Here is a 20159-nt window from a genome sequence, read left to right on the forward strand (position 1 = left end):
GGGAAAATCTTAAACGACGCAGGAAACATCAAAAGAAGATGCAAAGAATACACAGAGTCATTATACCAAAAAGAATTACTCAATATTCAACCATTTCAAGAGGTGGCATATGATCAGGAACCGATGGTACTGAAGGAAGAAGTCCAAGCTGCTCTGAAGGCACTGGCGAAAAACAAGGCTCCAGGAACTGATCGAGTATTAATTGAGATGTTTCAACAAACAGGTGCAGTGCTGGAGGTGATCACTCATCTATGCCAAGAAATATGGAAGACAGCTTCCTGGGCAAGTGACTGGAAAAGATCCATATTTATGCCTATTCCCAAGAAAGGTGATCCAACCGAATGTGGAAATTATAGAAAAATATCACTGATATCACATGCAAGCAAAATTTTGCTGAAGATCATTCAAAAGCGGCTGTAGCAGTATATCGACAGGGAACTGCCAGAAATTCAGGCCAGTTTCAGAAGAGGACGTGGAACCAGGGATATCATTGCTGATGTCAGATGGATGCTGGCTGAAAGCAGAGAAGACCAGAAGGATGTTTACCTGTGTTTTATGGACTATGCAAAGGCATTCAACTGTGTGGATCATAACAAACTATGGATAACACTGCGAAGAATGGGAATTCCAGAACACTTAATTGTGCTCACGAGGAACCTTTATATAGATGAAGAGGCAGTTGTTTGGACAGAACAAGGGGATACTGATTGGTTTAAAGTCAGGAAAGGTGTGCGTCAGAGTTCTATTCTTTCACCATACCTATTTAATCTGTATGCTGAACAAATAATCTGAGAAGCTGGACTATATGAAGAAGAACGGGGCATCAGGATTGGAGGAAGACTCATTAACAACCTGCGTTATGCAGATGACACGATCTTGCTTGCTGAAAGTGAAGAGGACCTGAAGCACTTACTAATGAAGATCAAAGGCCACAGCCTTCAGTATGGATTACACCTCAACATAAAGAAAACAAAAATCCTCACAACTGGACCAATAAGCAACATCATGGTAAATGGAGAAAAGATTGAAGTTGTCCAGGGTTTCATTTTACTTGAATCCACAATCAACAGCCATGGAAGCAGCAGTCCAGAAATCAAAAGACGCACTGCATCGGGCAAATCTGCTGCAAAGGACCTCTTCAAAGTGTTGAAGAGCAAAGACGTCATTCTGAAGACTAAGGTTCGCCTGATCCAAGCCATGGTACTTTCAATCGCATCATATGCATGTGAAAGCTGGACAATGAATAAGGAGGACCGAAGAAGAGTTGACGGTTTTGAATTGTGGTGTTGGCGAAGCCGAAGCATATTGAATATACCATGGACTGCCAAAAGAACGAACAAATCTGTCTTGGAAGAAGTGCGGCCAGAATGCTCCTTAGAGGCAAGGATGGTGAGACTGCGTCTTACATACTTTGAACGTGTTGTTAGGAGGGATCAGTCCCTGGAGAAGCACGTCGTGCTTGGTAAAATAGAGGGTCAGCGAAAAAGAGGAAGACTCTGAACGAGGTGGATTGACACAGTGGCTGCAACAATGAGCTCAAGTATAACAATGGTTGTAAGGATGGCGCAGGACCTGGCAGTGTTTCGTTCTGTTATGCATAGGGCTGCTATGAGTCGGAACCAGCTCGATGGCACCTAACAACAACAAAGTCCAGTCTAGTCTTTGTCTGAAGAGTTGGCTTCGGGAATGGTTTCAGTTTGGGGCTAACAGAGTCTGGAGGCCATGTCTTCCAGAGTCCTTCCGGTCTCAGTCAGACCATTAAGTCTGGTCTTTTCACTAGAATTGAGTTCTGCACCCCACTTTAATCCTACTCCGTCAGGAGGTCTCTGTTGTGTTCCCTATCAGGGCGGTCACTGATGGTAGCTGGGCACCATCTAGTTCTTCTGGTCTCAGGCTGATGAAGTCTCTGGTTTATGTGGCCCTTTTGTCTCTTAGGCTAATATTTACCTTGTGTCTTTGGTGTTCTTCGTTCTCCTTTGTACCAGATGGGTTGGAACCAATGATGGCCATGTGCTAGCTTTTAATACCCCGGGCACCACTCACCAAAATGGGATGCAGAACATTTTTTTAATAAACTTTGTTATGCCAGTTGACCTAGATGTCCCCTGAAACCATGGTCCCCAGATCCCCGCTCCTGCTACTCTGTCCCTCACAGTGTTTGGTTATATTCAGGAAACTTCTTGGGTTTTGGTTTAGTCCGGTTGTGCTGACTTCCCTGTATTGTGTGTTGTCCTTCCCTTCACCTAAGATAATTCTTTTCTACTATCTAGTTAGTGAATATCCCTATTCCTCTCTCCCCACGCTCATAACCATCAAAGAATGTTTTCTTCTGTGTTTAAACCTTTTCTTGAGTTCTTATAATAGTAGTCTCATATAATATTCGTCCTTTTGTGACTAATTTCACCCAGCATAATGCCTTTCAAATTCATCCGTTATGTTTTGAAGATTCATTGTTATTCTTTATCGTTGCTTAGTATTGAATATACCATATTTTATCTGAAAGTGAAGAATATACCATAATTTATCTGTTCCTTCGTTGATGGGCACCTAGGTTGTTTCCATCTTTTTGCTATTGTGAACAGTGCTGCAATGAACATGGGTGTGCATGTATCTATTCATGTAATGGCTCTTATTTCTGTAGGATATATCCCAAGGAGTGCGATTGCTGAACCCTACGGTATTTCTATTTCTAGCTATATAAGGAAGCTCCAAATAAATTTCCAAAGTGGTTCCCACCAGCACTGTATTAAGTGTTCCAGTCTCTCCACAACCTCTCCAACATTTATTATTTTGTGTTTTTTGGATTAATGCTAGCCTTGTTGGGGTGAGATGGTACCTCATTGTAGTTTTGGTCTGCATTTCTCTAATGGCTAACGATTGTGAGCATTTCCTCATATGTCTGGTAGCAGCCTGAATGTCTTCTTTGGTGAAGTGCCTGTTCATATCCTTTGCCCATTTTTCAATTGGGTTATTTGTCTTTTTGTTGTTGAGGTTTTGCAGTATCTTGTAGATTTAGAGATTAGATGCTGATCAGATTTGTCATAGCCAAAAAATTTTTCCCAGTGTGTAGGTAATCTTTTTACTCTTCTGGTGAAGTCTTTGGATGAGTGTGTTTCATTTTTAGGAGCTCCCAGTTATCTAGTTTCTCTTCTGGTGTTTCTTCATTGTTAGTAATATTTTGTATTCTATTTATGCCATGTATTAGGGCTCCTAGCGTTGTCCCTATTTTTTCTTCCATGATCTTTATCGTTTTAGATTTTATATTTAGGTCTCTTATCCATTTTGAGTTAGTTTTTGTGTGTGGTGTGAAGTATTGGTCTTGTTTCATTTTTTTGCAGATGGGTAGCCATTTATGCCAGCACCATTTGTTAAAGAGACTGTCATTTCCCAAATTAATGGACTTTGGGCCTTTGTCAAATATCAGCTGCTCATAGGTAGATGAATTTATGTCTGGATTCTCAATTCTGTTCCATTGGTTTGTGTATCTGTTGTTGTACCAGAGCCAGGCTATTCTGACTACCTTGGCAGTATAATAGGTTCTAAAATCACATAGAGTGAGACCTCCCATTTTGTTCTTCTTCAGTAATGCTTTACTTATTCCGGGCCTCTTCCCTTTCCATATGAAATTGGTGATTTGTTTCTCCATCTTGTTAAGAAATGCCATTAGAATTTGGATCGGGATTGCATTGTATCTGCAGATCGCTTTTGGTAGAACAGATATTTTCACAACGTTGACCTTTCCTATCCATGAGCAAGGTATGTTTTCCCATTTATGTAGGTCTCTTTCGGTTTCCTGCAGTAGTGTCTTGTAGTTTTCTTTGTATATGTCTTCTATGTCTCTGGTTAGATTCATTCCGGAAGTACTCTGGGGACTATTGTTCTCTTTGTTGGTGTAGAGGAATCCACCTGATTTTCGTATGTTTATCTTGTATCCTGACACTTTGTTGAAATCTTCTATTAGTTTCAGTAGCTTTCCTGTGAATTCTTTGGGGTTTTGTGTGTGTAAGATCACATCATCTGCAAATAGAGATACTTTTACTTCTTCCTTACCAATTTGGATGCCCTTTATTTCTTTTTCTAGCCTAATTGCTCTGGCTAGGACCTCCAGCACAATGTTGAATAAGAGTGGTGATAAAGGTCATCCTTGTCTGGTTCCTATTCTCAAGAGGAATGGTTTCAGACTCTCTCCATTTAGATGATGTTGGCTATTGGCTTTGTGTAAATGCCCTCTATTATGTTGAGGAATTTCCCTTCTAGTCCTATTTTGCTGAGAGTTTTTTTTATCATGAATGGATGTTGGACTTTGTCGAATGCAGTTTGTCAATTGGTAAGATCATGTGGTTCTTGTCTTTTGTTTTATGTGATGGATAACATGGATTGTTTTTCTAATGCTGAACCATCCCTGCATACCTGGTATGAATCCTTGGTCATGGTGTATTATTTTTTTGATATGTTGTTGAATTCTATTGGCTAGAATTTTGTTGAGGATTTTTGCATCCATGTTCATGAGGGATATAGGTCTGTAATTTTCTTTTTTTGTGGTGCTTCACCTGGTTTTGGTATCAGGGTTATGCTGGCTTCATAGACTGAGTTTGGAAGTATTCCATCCTTTTCTATGCTCTGAAATACCTTTAGTAGTAGTGGTGTTAACTCTTCTCTGGAAGTTTGGTAGAATTCTCCAGTGAAGCCATCAGGGCCAGGGTTCTTTTTTTTTGGTTGGGATTTTTTAAATTACTTTTTTAATCTCTTCTTTTGTTATAAGTTTATTTAGCTGCTCACCCCTGTTTTAGTTTAGGTAGGTAGTATTTCTAGAGATTTGTCCATTTCCTCTAGGCTTTCAAATTTGTTGTTGAGTACAATTTTTCATAGTATTCTGTTACGATTCTTTCAATTTCAGTTGGATCTGTGGTGATATTGCCCACTCATTTCTTATTTGGGTTATTTGCTTCCTCTCCTGTTTTTCTTCAGTCAGTTTGGCCAAGGGTTTATCGATTTCATTGATGTTTTCAAAGAACAAGCTTTTGGTCTTCTTAGCTTTTTTTATTTTCTGTTTCATTTAATTCTGCTCTAATTTTTATTATTTGCTTTCTTCTTGTATCCAAGGGTTTCTTTTGCTGCTCTCTTTCTATTTGTTTGAGCTGTAGGGTTAATGCTTTGATTTGGGCCCTTTCTTCTTTTTGGATGTGTGCATTTATTGCTATAAATTGACCTCTGAATACTGCTTTTGCTATGTCTCAAAGGTTCTGGTAGTTTGTGTTTTGTTTGATTCTGTGAATTTCTTTACTCTGTCCTTAATTTCTTCTATAACCCAGTAGTTTTTCAGCAAGTTGTTGTTCAGTTTCCATGTGTTTGATTTTTTTTTCTTGTGTTTTCTGTTACTGATTTCTACTTTTATGGCTGTATGGTCAGAAAAGATACTTTGTAGTATTTCAATGCTTTGGATTCTGTTAAGGCTTGCTTTATGGCCTAATATGTGGTCTATTCTGGAGCATGTTCCATGTGCGTTGGAAAAGAAAGTACACTTGGCTGCTGTTGGGTGGAATGTTCTGTATATGTCTATGAGGTCAAGTTGGTTGATTGTGGCACTTAGATCTTCCGTGTCTTTACTGAGCTTCTTTCTGGATGTTTGGCAACCCTGGTGGCATACTGGTTAAGAGATACAGCTGCTGCCCGAAAGGTGGACAGTTTGAATCCACCAGGTGCTCCTTGGAAACTGTATGGGGCAGTTCTACTCTGTCCTATTGGGTTACTATGAGTTGGAATTGCCTCAGTGGCGCCGAGTCTTTTTTTTTTCTGGATGTTCTTTCACCAAAAGTGGTGTGTTGAAGTCACCTATTGTTGTGGAGCTGTCTCTCTTTTCAATGCTATTAGAGTTTGTTTTATGTATTTTGGAGCCCTGTCATTGGGTGCATAAATATTTATTATGGTTATGTCTTCCAGGTGTATTGATGCTTTAATCATTATATAGTGTCCTTTTTTGTTTGTTGGGTTTATCCTTTGTGGTGGATTTAAAGTCTATTTCATCAGAAATTAATATTGCCACTTCTGCTCTTTTTTGACTGTTGTTTGCTTGGTATGTTTTTTCCCATCCTTTGAGTTTTTGTTTGTGTCTTTAAGTCTAAGGAGTGTCTCTTGTAAGCAGCATATAGATAAATATTGTTTTTTTAATCCATTCTGCCACTCTCCCTTTATTGGTGCAGTCAGTCCATTTACATTCAGCATAGTTATTGATAGGTATGAAGTTAGTGCTGTCATTTTGATGTCTTTTTTTGTGTGTGTGTTGTTGACAGTTTCTTTGTTCCACTTAATTTTCTGTGCTGAGCAGTTTTTATGTGTTTTCTTTTCATTGTCATTGATTTTGTATTTGTTGAGTCTTTATGTTTTTTGTTTTAATGTGTAGGATTGTTAATTTCCCTTGTGGTTACCTTAATATTTACTCCTATTTTTCTAAGTTTAAGCCAATCTTTTATTTCTTTATATCGCCTTGACTTCCTCTCCACATTACAGATCTATGACATTTTTAGTCCCTCTTTTTTGTTTTAATGTTGTCATCTTTTATATATCGATGCTTCTGTTTCCCTATTTTCAGCATTTTAGCTTTATTTTTGTGACTTCCCTATCTGGGTTGATATCTGATTGTTCTGTCCTGTGTTCTAGTCTTGGGTTGTTATCTGATGTTACTGATTTTCTAACTGGAGGACTCCCTTTAGTATTTCTTGTAATTTTGGTTTTTATAAATTCCGTATTTCTTGTAATTTTGGTTTTTATAAATAAATTTCTTAAACTTCTGTTTATCTGGAAACGCCCTACTGAAGCTCATTCTTCTTGAACTCTTCTTTCACCAACATTTAATCAACCAAATCTTAGAAATTACATTCTACCTGCTAAATACCTTAACTGTCCCCCAGCCTCTAGGCTGTCCCTAACCAATTCATTGTGTTGCACCAGTGATTTCTCTAGTACACACATCTGACATTATCTCAGGATCAGGGTGAAGTCCTCTAATGGTTTACAGGGTCCTCTACAGCCAAGGGCCAACGGACCTCTCCAGGCTTTTCTCCTACCACTTCCCTACTTGTCTTACTCCCATTATGCTTTCTGGCGTTTTCTTAGATGCTACTTCTTCGGGAAAGCCTTCCCTGACTCCTCTGGACTAGGTCTGGTACAATCATGGGTGTTCCCCTAACACCTCTATTTTACCACTTATCACATACACTGAAGTAGCCTAGAAGACTTAAACACAAGAACTGTCTTGTTCACTGATAAATCTTTATCACCTAGAATAGTGGATAGTAAGTAGTCTGTTTAATAAGTTAATAAACAGACATCCCTAATTACAAAACTCTTACGTATTTGTTAGATTGGGTTCCCAAAGTCTTCTTCTTGCCTTAGTCAACTTCGATTTTCTATGTATCTAAAGAAAAATAAAGCTACTTCGTTGGAGTGCTCATTCAAAATAGGTAGGTGAAGTAACATACTCCTGAGACAGGAGAGCAGGGTTCTAGTCTCAGCTCTGCTGCTGTGTTGCTGTGACTCGTTTAACCTCTCTGGGCCTCAATTTCTCCATCTGTCAAATGAAGTGGCTAATCAAGAAAAGAAACCCTGGTGGCGTAGTGGTTAAGTGCTACGGCTGCTAACCAAAGGGTCAGCAGTTTGAATCCGCCAGGCACTCCTTGGAAACTCCATGGGGCAGTTCTACTTCATCCTATAGGGTCGCTATGAGTCGGAATCGACTCCAGGGCACTGGGTTTTACTGGGTAATCAAGATCAGCTGTTTTCAAAAGGCATCCCACAGGGGAGGAGATCACATTAGAGAGACCAGATGACCTATGTACTCCACCCAGACCCCAAGATGCTCTGCTTTGATCTATATATTAGGGTTCATGTTAAGGTTTTATTTGGGGGGAGAAAAAAAAATTCCACAGCTAAAACAAGTTTGAAAATACCTGAACCAGATGATCACTGAATTCTCTACACCTTTACATGCTGACATTTTAAACAAATGAATGGTACTGGTGTCACTATCAAGAAGATAGTGTCTGAAAAGCACTTGAAGATTCTAACTGTGAAAGTTAAGGGGCAGGAGGGGCTGGCACTGCTGTCTATGTCAAGAGCCTACTGGTTTCCAAGCAACTCTGCCTCCTGCCTCATTATGCACATCTAGCAGGACATAGAGACAGTTTTGAATCCACAAATAACATTTATATAAAGGTCTTCCCCCTCAATCTCCTTGATATCAGCAAGGAAGCTGTAACAGGACACTGAGGTCCAAATGATTTTAAGTTTTGCTTTTAGGTAGCTCATTGTGATCATTAAGGTTGTGTGTTAACTTGGCTGGGCCACGATTCTCAGTGGCTTGGCAGTTATGAAGTAGTTTGGCTATAGTATAATGATGTAATCACCTCCATGATGAGATCTGATATAATGTAATCACCTCTATGGTGAGATCTGCTATGAGTAGGCAATCAGTTGAAAGGGAGTTTCCTTGGGGGTGTGGCCTGCACCCAATATACGCAGACTTTCTGGCAAAGCCTTCTGGCTTTTGCTCTGCTCTGGATCCTGCATTCAGCTCTTTAGCATCAAATCTCCAGTTCTTGGGACTTGGTCCAGCTGCCTGCTGTCTTACCTGCTGGTATTGGATTCGTCAGCTTTTGCAGCCATGAGCCAGCAGCCTGCTGTGTGACCTGTGGATCTTGGGTTCATCAGCCCCTGCAGCTACATGTTTCAGAAGCCTCAAGCCTGATGCCTGACCCATTGACTTGGGACCTGCCAGCCTGTACAACTGCATGACCCATCTCCTTGAGATAAAGCTCTCTCTATATATATATATGGTTAAGAGCTACAGCTGCAAACCAAAAGGTCGGCAGTTTGAATCCATTAGCTGCTCCTTGGAAACTCCATGGGGCAGTTCTACTCTGTCTTATAGGGCCGCTATGAGTTGGAATTGACTAGAGGACAATGGGCTTGGTTTTTTGGTTTGTGAGTACACACACACACACACACGCTCACTGGTTTTGCTTCCCTAAAGAACCCAGCCTAAGCAGCCTAAGACACTCATCATCCCACTTCTGGTGACTCAAAGGCTGAACCCAACCTCATACCTGACAATGCACCATCCCAGGATCCGTGCATAGATAGGGCCTTCATTTTGTACGGGAAGTACTCAGTTGTTAGTATGTACTACAGAATTGTAGTCAGAAGAATTGGGCTTGTCTCCTCATCGGCCACTTACTTGCTCTGTGTCACTGCTGTGAACACCTACTGTTTGGTCTACTCAGAACCAACCCCATCCCCAATCCCTTTCTGGAAACTGTTTCCCCTCCCAGCTCCATTCCAGTCATACAGCTCAACAGGGAGCTGCCATGTTCTTGGATGACTGGCTCTCCTGGCTGTAGCTGCTCAATCCAGAGGTGGACAATAGAATTCAGCTGAGTAGAGCCCTTTCCTGAGATTTTTTGAAATTGGGACTCAGGGTCCACTTCTTTGCAGTGGAGAAAAGCTATAAGATGCTAGGTGTGGAGAATTCCAAGGATCATTTAAAGAAATCTGATTTGTATGGAGAAAAAAGTGAAGGCAGCATGCAGAGAAAAACAAACGAGGGCAGATACAGTGCTGGCAGTGTCTGAGTCCCCGGGGGCAGCTGTTCCTGAGGCCCAGCTGCACTCTGCCTGCCCTTTGGGAGGGGCTAGGGTGTTCGCTGAACTCTACCTTGGATTCCATGAGCCAGTAAATCCTCGGTTATGGCTAAATTAGTTCAAACTGACTTTTAGTCCCTTACAACTGAACTAATGCCGACTATATGTAAGCCACTTAAATACTGTGTTTCTTCGTTTGTAAAGCCTACTTCAAAGGCTCTTCGAAAGGACTAATGAGATACATAACTCTGTCAAAACCATACTGAAGTGTAAATTTGTAAGGAGTGACTACTACAGATACCGGATGATGAAGATAATGGCACGTTACCCAGGTGGAATTTGGATTTAGCATAAGCTCACCCCTGCTGCTGGAAAAACAAATTGTCTTACTGATTGCAAGGCAGTAACTCTACAGTGGATACCCACTGCTTTGTCTATCCACCATGCCCTTCCTTCCCACCAACCCCCACACCCTTCTTCTGGAAATCACATCACCTCCACTCCATCCATTTGGTTTCCACAGGAACTACCCTACTCCTTCAAGAGTCCATCCTCAGCCTTGGAACAGGCACTCGACCCAAGCTGGACTAATGAATCCCTGAGACTTTTCAACGTAGAACCAGAGAAAACAGCACAATTTTTCTCCAGTTGTCAAAGCTGTAAGAAGTAAAGTTTAGGAGCTACTGGCAACCCTGTTTCCTACCATGTAGAGAAAGCCTGTTTGCAGTGAGAGGATGAGTTGATGTTCAGAGAAAGACAGAAAGGCTCCACAGCATAAGATTAGGTAGTGCCAATAGTTCCTGGGGCCTAGATGTTTTCTTGCCCTTGAGTTTGACGAGACACCTCAGTAACTGTATCATAACTTCATCTTTTTGTTTATTAGAGTCGAGCTGTTGTCACTTGTAACCATGAGTCTTAACTAATATAAACATCTTAGTAGAAGATTTAGTTCTTAAGAAATCTCTTTTGCTTTTTTCTTGTCTTGATTCCTTCTTAGAAGTAGCTGTAAAGTAAAAACCCTAAAGGAATCCTCTTGGAGAAATATAACACAGTGGTTACAGCACGGGTTTGGAGCCGGCCCAACTTGGCTTCAAATCCTAACTCAACAAATGTTTACTGAGTGCCTTTCACACAAGCAGCCTCCTTCTAGGTGCCAGGAATAAAACAGTGAACAATGGCCAAAAATCCCTGCCCTCACAGAGCTTTCTTTCTAGTGCTCAGCAAATATTTATAGCTACTCTGTGCCAGCCACTGTTAATTAAACTCTGAATGTTTGCTTATTTAGAAAATGGGGATAATAAAATACCTTGTACGTTTGTTTTGATTCTGACACATAGCAAACACTTAATAAAGAGGAGCCGGGCTGATATTTAGACTCACGAGATTTGCTTTTCTGGTAATTATCCCCCATCTATTGGGTGTCCACTACATGGCCCACACTAACCTTAAATAGGATTAACGTACTGGCAGAATTTGTTCTCCCAAGGGGCAAGAAATAGTTACAGGTGTATGTGCTATACAGAGTAAGGAAGCACTAACAGTATAGTGGATAAGACCATAGACTCTGGAGCCACACACCTGGTTTCAAATCCCAGCTTGCTCTACTCAGTTTTCTCATTTGTAAAATAGAGCTAATAACAACAATGACTACACCACCTCATGGGGCTGCTGTGAGGATTTAATGAGTTAACACATGTAAAGTACTTACAACAGTGCCCAGCCCATAGTGCTATGTAAGTAGTTGCTAATATGAACTGGTATGGGAATATATAGGAAGGAGAAACTAAGCCTCCCTGGAAGAGCCAAGGAAGTTTATTCCAAGAAGACATGGGATCTGGGCCTTTAAGGATATGCAGGCGCTCACTAGGTGAAAAGTAGGGGAAAAAGCATTTCAGGCAATGAAAACGGTTCAAGAAAATGAGCTGATCTATGAAAGAAATCATATACATTAAAAAAAAAAATTTTTTTTTTAAAGAATAGCTGAAGCTTAGCTGGGTGAAGATAAAGCCTGAGGCAACATTTTTAACTATTAGCACGTTTTAATCTCACTCATTGTTTCTGGGGAAACGATCAGTTACTCTTCTGTGTCAGTTATGAGCTGGAGCTCGCTTGACAACTTTGGAGAACTGACACCATACCATAAACCAACACTTCAGTAGCATTAGCAATTTCTCCCCAATGAAACGAATAAAGCCAATTTATACCTACTGTTTACCGGCACTGAAGTGCCAAACAATATACTGTTTGGAAAAGGCCCTCACTCAACCCTGATGTCCCCTGTAATGGAGGTAATAACTCCATTTTATATGAGAAATTCAGGCTGCTTAAGCAATTTTCCCAAGGTCACACAGCTGGTATGTAGGACAGGGAGGAAGTATTCAACTGCAAGTACAACAGGAGTTACTTTTTTCACATAAAAAGAAGTTAGTCATTAGTTAAATTATTCAACAAGGCCACCAAAACACCTTCCATCTTTCCTCCTCACCATTCTCAGTATTAGCCAGTGGCTCATGTTCCATGTAATACTTTATCCCACCAGCCAAGATTTTGTCAAGCTTTACTTTTTGAAATATCTCAGAGGTCAGTTCATACAACTCAATAATTTCACAGATGGGTAAATAGAAAGATTTGCTCCTGGTAAACTAAAGAGCTAATTAGTTAAACGAGCCTGGACTAGAACCCAGGTCTTCTGGTTTCCAATCCAATGCCCGTTCCATGATGTGCAGGCTGCAAACTGTCCACCAAAATCTGTTCTCCCAGTCTTTCTTGGCACATGGCTGGACTACATTTCTCAGCCTCCCTTGGGAGGTGTGGCCATATGACTAACTTCTCCCAAGCGTGCCATGGCAGGGTCTAGGCTTTAGGCAATGGGTGTGCTTCCTCCATGTTTTTCCCCCTTCCCATTGGCTGGAACTAGAGTGATGACCCAGCTTCAGCCATGTAGGTGATAACAATGCCCCAGAGGATGAAGAAGCATGCAACGTGATATACGGATCCTATGTCCCCGAATGACTGCTTGGAGCAGAGCTGGCCCACTGCCCTGTACAGCTCACTTCAAAAATGTCAACTCCCCTCAGAGCTATTATGTGAGAAAGAAAACTATTTTTTCTTCAAGCCACTGTACTGCTGAGTCTCTGTTACAGTAGCTTAGCCTTTTGCCCTAATACAACCACGCAGCCTTCTCTGTACGTATTCAGAACAGCTTTTAAAAAGACCAGTTAGCCACCTTTTTAGAAAACAGGCCTAACCACCCAAGTAGGTGATAATCAAATAATGAAATTCCTTCCTGTGCCTACTATCCCAAGATTTCTTCATCCTGGTTAAAGGGATATAGAGACTGTTCTAAGCTTTTATTCATTCATTCAATTAATTCACCAAATATTTGCTTCTAGCTTGCTTTCTAATGTGTACATGTTCTTAATGCTGTGTTGTCTGTTCTAAGCAGAAAAATCTTCTTTGTATAATGTGGAACTGAGGCTAAGAGTACAAATAATTACTGAGTGTTACAGAGGCTCAAACCACATACCTGGACTATAGAGATGGAGCTGTTCTCTTGCTTAGCCCTAGAATTCAAACAAAATATTTTTAAGACTAAGAATATAGTTCTCTTTTCAGAATCAAAGTATGTCCTACCCACTTAAAGTTATATACTCTGAACTATACGAAGTATCTAAAGCCTAGTCAAGATGTTCACTGACAGAGGTAGATGAACCTAAAAGCTTCCTGAGTGTTGGAATTAGTTACCAAAGTCGTTGCAATAGCGCTGCTGGTATGATGGACTGGAGACTCCCGGCACCTGGACTGAAGGGCTCCTGCTTGTCTGGGCATTAGCTGAGCCCAGATGATGCAAAATAACATTCCTCATCCTCAATCCAGGCTGAGCAAAGAGCACAAATCTGGTCCCTATGGTCCTTCCCAGCTCTTGAATGAATGAGATTTGTATGGTGTTTAGTAGTCAAGTGAGAGGGAGAGCTGAGGTTTGTCGTGACTTTGCCACAACTTGCTCTGAGACTGTGGAACATTCATGTTTTGGGGCCCAGTTTCTCCATCTGAACAAGAAGGGGCTGAGGACCCTTCCAGCTCTACATTTATGACAATCACTAGGCAGAACTACTTCCCTTCCCTACACTCAACAGCAAAGTCATTCAAAGGACTGCAGGCAGAAGGGAAAAATCTGTATCAGGGCAATGCCTGAGACCAGAGCACCAAGGAGATTTCTAGTGAGGGCTCTCTGCCTTCCTAAGCCTCTCTGCTGCTGGTGAAGGAATTAAATCTTGTTGAATTTACAGTTTCTAAGAATAGGGGCAGTGGGCACAACCACAGTGCCTTGAACATAGTAGGCACATCATAAATATTGGGCACTTTGATTTTTTTTGCAAAGAATTCCTGATTTCTAAATTGCCATGGAGATGCAATGACTTCAATGAGAAGCTGCTGCTCCAGGTATTTCAGATGAAAGGATTAAAGGCTTTTTGAGGTAGGATTATTAAAACGGGTTTTTCCTGCTCATCCACTGAAGCTTTTTTTTTTTTTTAAAGCTTTGAAACATATTAAGCAACTTGAGTGACTAAGGTTCCTCCCTAAAAACAGTCACCTCCAGCTCTTATGTCTACTGGCCTCACCTTAATTCCAGTCTGCCACTTACTAGCTGTACTGCTCTGCTTAGTCTCAGTTTCCCCATCTCCCTCCAAGGGCTGTGTGAGAAGATCCTGTGTATGAAACGCTTGGTACCGCCTGGCTCGCTGTAGTGCTTATCTCCACTCCCAGTAGAAGATGTGACTTTTGGAGCTCATTGGAGCTCCTCCTCAAGAAGTTAATACACTGATTACAAAAATTATACCATGTTTAACGTAAAGGACAAGATAGGGTGGATACAACGATAATCCCTTCTTTGACTAGAGAATAAATTTATTCTTGGGGTTCAAATCAGTTAAAGGTGGGCAAGCCTCTGGAATTTAACACCTTTAAAAAGGTCCATCTAGTTAGATGGTTCATTTACTCTACCTTCTCCTCTATGCAGTCTTTTATGAATAGGTGACAATACATTTACCAAGAATTCTTCTTAATTAAAGGTCCACCAGAAACGTTCCTTCTGCCATGACCCTTCCCCCTCCCCTCCAAAGTAAAATTCTACACAGCTCTTAGGGCCTTTGATACTCTCTTACCTAGACTAGTTGTGTATAAATACAATATTTACAAACTCCCTGAAGGTAAGAACCACATCTCATTCAGCTCTGTATTCCCTCTAGCCTGGACCAGGGCCTCTCATATAGTAGATTCTGAACACATAAAATATACTTAACACTGCTGGCAATTCAGGACACTCCAGAAAAAGGACTTCAACTGGAAATAACCAAATCTCTAATAAAACCCCTCTTCGGATATCTTTCAGAAATATACTAGGTGCTCAACAAACACATATTTACATATGAAGATGTAAAATTTGAGAAAAGGCTATCGTATTGACAACAGACCACATTATGTATAAACCATACATGGAGATATATATATATGACCGAACAGGCTCTTATAAACTTTTCCTTTATTTAACTTTCAATAAAAATATAGATTCTTTACTCAATAGATCGTTGTGATAGTGATTATCACACAGGAACTGTTGAACAAATTTCAAAGTCTTTAGTCCTCAAGCCCCATGTCCACAATCGCCTTGGTCTGAGTCCTGACTTTTCTGTAGAAATTCCAAGAACTACTTTGGTTCACTTAATCATCTCACGGGGGCTGGATCTTTCCTGCCATTCACTCAAATCCAGAACTCCTGATGTGTAGCTCACAATACTTCAGTCACCTATAAAAGTGTCTGGAAATTTGGTATTTTTAGCCAAAGCCAGGGACATAAAACTTCTTTTAGGGATGCAGTGAATCCTGATATTCACCACTGAAAAAATCCTCAAGTGTAAAAAAGTGCAATCTATGCCTCTTTTAAAAATAAAACCTTTAAGATTCAAAGAAAAAAAAAAATCCTTTCCAGAACTACATCATTACCAGACACATCAATCACAAAAGAAGCTGACAAGCACCTGCTGTCCCCATGACAGAGAACATGAGACTTTAAAACCACACCATCTGAATGGAAGAAAATGGTGGTAGTTTTCCGTGTAGCACTGCTCAGCCCAGACTGGGAGACACGCGTACCTCTCCCTTCTGAAGTGGATCCCCTCCACCTTTGCAAAGGCACTGGACATGTCTCTTAAATGCTGGACTTCAGCTCTTGATCATTTTGCTCTGAGGATCCCTTCTCTTTAAGCTCTTTGTCATGCTCTCGGGAAATACTCTGACTTCCTAAGGTGGTGAGGGCATCTGAGTCCAATCTGCTTCTTTTCTTCAGCTGGTACAAGTGGGATTTGGATTTCATATGTGCTGGTAAAATAAAAACAAAACAAGAAACTCATTAGGATTTTCCTGAATTAGTCCTAGAGGCAAATAAAATTAACTACACAATCCTTTTAACAATAACAAGATCAACACATGTATTGGTACAGCTGCTTCGCATTTTTAGGGGAGGAGTAAGTTGTATGACCAGCTAGCTTGCAAATTAGAGAGAGCCAGAGCTACCTAGTACCCCTGAGAGTGCCCGGCACCCTGCTAGGTGCTTATTTTACATTGCAGGGTGCAATGGTTGAGTGCTGGGCTCCTAACCAAAGGGTTGGCAGTTCAGTTCAAAACCACACAGAAATCCGTTCCTGTACAGACTACAGGCTGGGAAGCCCCATAGGGCATTTCTACTCTGTCAAAAGGGGTCGCTAAGAGTCGAAAATCACCGAACAACAATCTTACAGGATGGTACCATTCTGCTCATTCTGTACATGGGGAAACTGAAGCTAAAGTGGTCTTACATTTCATCCAAGGTTGCACAGCAGGTAAGCTCTTCTGCTTACCTATAGCTCCAAAAAGAGACCCCGCTTTCCAGAATCAGGGCTCTGTGGTATAAGGCCTCCAGTTACAGATGCACTTCAACTTGCAAGGTTAAAAAGTTACAAACTCAAATCCTCATCTGTATTACAAAGAGATGCGCTGGAGGACTACAGATGCCCTGCCTGTCCGCAGCACCCACCCCACAGAGATGTGACCACCAGAGCTGCACTTCCCACTTCTTCTCTGCTGCCAGGAAGCCCCTCCTGGTCTGACCACCCAATGACTAACCCACAAGGTTCACATTCTCCTAGCACACAATGCTCCAAAGAGGTAATAAGCAGCATTCTTTTCTGCCAACCTCATCCGAAGGTCCAAAGGAGCAGTAATAAAGCTGAAAGGCCTCTGTCGCCTGATATTAGTTTCTGATTTCTCACCCCTAAGACAATTCCCACCATCTGACTAACTCATAAGGTTCATTTTTACTGCCTTGTGCTTTTAAAAGGAAATCTCATTTGGGAATACCTATGGTTTTTTTTAAAGAGAGAGACTAGTAGATTAAACTCTCTTGCATACATATTAAAAATAGGTCATTTCTAAGGGGTATGAATCAAAAATAAGAAGGAAGAGGTTAGAAATCAAAGAAAAGTTAACTTGGGAAAAAAGTCAGCTTTGTCCTCCAGCTAGAGCCTAAGGCAAAAAGCGGGTTTCTGGCTGGGCTCTCCATGGCAGCAGGAGATGGGAGCAAGGACTCGACAGATGGCACTATAGAAGGGCTTACACAAGCTAAGCTCACAAAGGCTCACAAATGTTGCTTCTCTGAGGCTATCCCTAAAGGACAGTCTACAAATTGAACCACTAAGTTTCTTTTAGAAAAAACAATCAGATACTCTCTTTCTCTTTCCCCTTTCATAAGCCAATGACAATCGAGGCTTCTTCTGCTACTTGGGCAATCACAGTCGTCCTGTCTCTGACAATTAAGTTCATTTTGCCAGTTACCAGTTAATAGAACTAATCATTCTACTGGTTGGTATGGGGAGAAAAATCTACTTCTATGAGGATGCCATGCAAAACAGTACTCTCAACAGAAGGATTCCAGCCACTGGGTAAACTACAAGCCCCACTGTGCCTAAAAAGAGTGAGCCATAAACGTGTTTCTAAATACGATGGAAATTCAAGGCTTAGAGGCAAGGACTCTCTGGTCTTTGACTAGATGACTACAGAAATCTGACAGGGCAGTACAAGGTGGCTTCATGGTAGAGGCAGAACCAGGCTCTAAAGTCAGAGAGATAATGCCTGAGGACAGGGATGATCCTTGATTGGTGGGGGGTAAAGACATAGCCCCTTGGATACCTTCCATTCATACACATATGATGGTCTTGCTTTCACACAGTTTCTCTTAACATCTTTTCATCACAGTTTTAACCACCACCACTATTTCAACATATTGCCTTAAAAATTACTGAAGACACCACTTTTGAAGAATGTATTCAGGAGGAGTTTTAACAGCACTTCCTGCTCCCTCCCACCTATGCTTCTGCTTCTTTGTGTCTCTTGGAGGAGTTGCCTGGCTTCCCTTCCAATGCTTTCTCACCCCACTGAGTTCCAAACATGAAAGGCCAAACAACTTCTGTAGGGCAGGATCATTAGGTCAAAGGAGCTCTAGGAAGTTACTGCAGACCTCTCAGTACAAAACACCTACTCCAGCTGAAGCTGGAGGGCATACGGTCTTCCTTTGAAATTCAGAATACAGAGACAGCTCCCTAATTCTGGAAAGACTCCAAGAAATTTGAGCACAGGCTCTTAAAGGAATCTAGCCATCCCTTTACAATAAGCAGACTCCATCCTTCAACCTACCAAAGATCTTAAATTTCATGAAGTCAACGTGACCCCACCCTTACAGATTTCCCTGTGCCTTTCTGCCGACTGTACCTGCCCATTCTCGGTCCCCAATGATAATTCGATCACAGAGGTCACACATATGATAACTTCTCTTGTTCTCAGTTTCACTGCACGGCATCTTTATCGGAGCGGTTGCAGGCTTATGGCCCTGAAAGAACAAGCGGGGCAGAAAAGCATTTGATTCAAACAGATTTGGGTATCATTCTCTGATATCAAGGGGAATGGGATTTCCCCACGATTTTTCTCATCCCAAAGAGCAGGTGGGCTGTGAACAGATTTTAGCAACAACCTTTCTAAATGTGAAAGAAGAAATACAGCCTCCAGGGATCTAAAAGCTGCCAGCCCTTCTGCTTTATTTCATGGGAAAGAAGGCTTGGTTCCCAGACAGAGCAACAAAGGTGTCAGCTACAGAAAGTTCTCTGAAAACCAAACAAGAGACTGTACCATGATTAATAATCACCTGGATAAAACTTTGCACGATTTCAAGAGCAGGTTCAAGAACAGACTCCTCCCACTTCGAGACATCAGATACCTCTAAGCCATACACCGGAGGGACACTGGGACCAGGTCCTAATGATGACAAAGAAAAGTTGAGAGGTCAGCCTCAAAGGCTCAAACCATTCTGCTCCCAGGACTCCAAAATCCTCAAGGGAAACACCTAGGGCCAAGGAAACAAACATTCTGACCATGCTATTCACTCTAAATAGACACATGAACCAAACAGCTACAGACCATCCAAGAAAGACCTAGAAGGTTGGCTGGTCTGAAGCCAGTAAGTCCAGCTGTATGATCCAGAGACGCAAGTGCAGGATCTTCTAGGTCAGTCAGGAGCACAGAATAGAGTAACGGCTCTACTGACTACTGTGTGGACTACAATTTAAAGACAGCACATCCTAGGAGGAAACAAACTATCAGCTTTAAATGCCTGTTCTAAGTTCCGTATCATCAAACAGTGATGTCACTCCGTGACAGGAGAGCTCACAGGTTTCCTTAGGAGCAGACGCTAGTCTCAGGTTTGTATATCCCTTCAGCAGTCTGGCGTTCATGAAACTTCTTGATACCATGCTGATAATGACGGGCTGGGAATAGAATGGTATCAGCCAACGAGCCACTAATTCAATAACTAGAAAGCAGCTTTAGAATTGACCTAGTTGAGCCCCTTCTTTTAGGAAACAGACCTAGATTCAAGAAATATGCTCTGGTGAATACAACCGAGACTAAAGGTAGCAAAGAGGACAGCCACAGGCCTTTGACCCATCTGAGCCAACCACCTTGCAAAAGTTTAGTCTCTGCTGGTAGCTCCCCAAGCTTACATGCTAACGTGCCTTCCACAGCTAGGTTAAGTCAGCTGCCTACAGGCAAAGAGCATCACCCCATGGACAAAAACATCAAAGCCTCAGGATGCCAACGACTGGCAGGTGCTGGCCTTTTGACTGCGCCAACCACAAATAAGATTGTTCATAAACTGGACTGGGCTGCACCTGCCACCACACAGAAAGGTGAGACTGGGAGGGTCCAGGCAACATCCATAGCACACCTGGCCTTGGCTAAGCTCTGCACCTGTTTCCAGGCCACTCTACATTTTCCTTTCTCCTCTAAGTCCTTTGTTGGGCTTCTGTGCCCTGTCTAAGCACCTTTCAACAAGTTCTCGGCTCCCAGCTGCTGCTTCTGGCATGGGTCCAAGGCCAAGCTGGGGTGGGGAAGTCCCTCTGGCTTCTTGCCAGAACCATATCCCACAGATCAGCCCTGGCC

At 41.7% G+C, this 20159-nt stretch overlaps 1 protein-coding gene across 2 annotated transcripts in view; it reads right to left on the reverse strand.

Moving 5' to 3' along the window:
* Nucleotides 1-416: 416 nt before the first annotated feature.
* Nucleotides 417-20159, reverse strand: part of TRIT1 (tRNA isopentenyltransferase 1) — a 54205-nt gene continuing 34462 nt past the window's right edge. Inside the window, exons 8-10 of one of the 2 annotated variants that reach the window (XM_064281780.1) lie at nucleotides 18868-18977; nucleotides 18438-18555; nucleotides 417-16013 (exon numbers count right to left, since the gene is read on the reverse strand). In XM_064281780.1, coding sequence (XP_064137850.1) covers nucleotides 15844-16013; nucleotides 18438-18555; nucleotides 18868-18977 — 398 coding nt within the window. In that variant the 3' untranslated portion in view covers nucleotides 417-15843. The remainder of the gene's footprint in view (nucleotides 16014-18437; nucleotides 18556-18867; nucleotides 18978-20159) is intronic. The other variant, XM_064281779.1, reaches the window with a different exon arrangement.

This window comes from Loxodonta africana, chromosome 3, assembly GCF_030014295.1.
Source record: "Loxodonta africana isolate mLoxAfr1 chromosome 3, mLoxAfr1.hap2, whole genome shotgun sequence".
In the NCBI taxonomy this organism is placed as follows: domain Eukaryota; kingdom Metazoa; phylum Chordata; class Mammalia; order Proboscidea; family Elephantidae; genus Loxodonta; species Loxodonta africana.